General features: G+C 42.4%; 1 protein-coding gene across 1 annotated transcript; it reads right to left on the reverse strand.

Annotated features, from left to right (window-relative positions):
- Positions 1–3: 3 nt before the first annotated feature.
- LOC147820205 (apolipoprotein L3-like) lies at positions 4–1071 on the reverse strand (the record flags this gene model as incomplete). The annotated part of the gene is made up of 2 exons (XM_087174546.1): positions 4–832; positions 1004–1071. Coding segments are annotated over 2 exons (897 nt in total), but the record flags the coding sequence as incomplete, so codon positions are not given.
- Between the last annotated feature and the right edge of the window lie 4 nt (positions 1072–1075).

The raw sequence follows: 1075 nt of genomic DNA on the forward strand, positions 1-1075 counted from the left end.
TTTGTTCTCCCAATTCTCTGGATAAAATGCTTTATCTAGGATAGCTTTGTTTTCTTCAAATGTTTTCTGGCCTCTAATCAAGGATTCATAAATCTCCTGCCATGAATCTATCACTGACTGCAAAAGATCAGCTGAGTCCCTGATGGGCTGTGAAGCTTCACTTTCTGCATCTTTGGCTAGACTGACGCAGTTTTTAATGATGGAACAGACGTCAAAGACGAGAAGAAAAGCACGGGCTGCTAAACCAGCACTGGCTACTGCCTGTCCTATATCAGCGGATATTTCAACCACATCACATACACCTCCTGCTCCACATTCCACAATATTATGAACATTGTATCCCAGATTACCAACATTTAACACAACACTGGTTACTCCCAGAGTCACATCAGGTTTACCTTTCTCCATTTTGACTTCCTCCAGACATTGCTGAATACTCTCCACATCCTTCTTGATGCTCTGGAAGACACAAGCAGCTTTTTTCTGCTGTTTCCTGTTTACTCCAATCTTCGTGCTTGTGGTGACTGCACTGCTGACACCACAAGCAATTCCCATCCCTAGCCCTGCCATCGTCAGTGGTAGAGATGCTCCTAGTGTTAAAGGACTTAACGCTAAACCAACAATGGAAAGCACACTTCCAATTGCCCCCACTGAGCTGCCTGCCACATAGGCGATCTTTATCCCCTTATTCACCTTGTCAAGACGAATAGCAATGTCCTTCAGCTTCGTTAGAAGAGACTGTAACTTGCTTTGTCGCTTGCTGAACTCAGTGATGAAGTGAGAACAATGCCCTTCTGGGAAGATAAACACTGTCTGGAAGTCTTTGTCCTTCCTAATAAAGAGGGGAAGCAAAATTAAAGCTGCAATTATCAACATTTTTTTATATTAACCATGGGTTAGGTTACTATTTGGACTTCATTGCATTCATTGATGGATGCAGAACATCTCTTCTTTCAGTCCTACTGGTGCAAGACTACCAGCCTAAACTGCCTTAACTGCTTACCTGATTCGGAGTAGTTCATTGACATGATGAATCATCCTCTCCATGTTTTCCTTAGATAAATTCACATGTATA

Source organism: Seriola lalandi, unplaced genomic scaffold (assembly GCF_002814215.2).
Source record: "Seriola lalandi dorsalis isolate HSWRI2012SDOR001 ecotype SW California unplaced genomic scaffold, Sedor1 jcf7180001977690, whole genome shotgun sequence".
In the NCBI taxonomy this organism is placed as follows: Eukaryota; Metazoa; Chordata; class Actinopteri; order Carangiformes; family Carangidae; genus Seriola; species Seriola lalandi.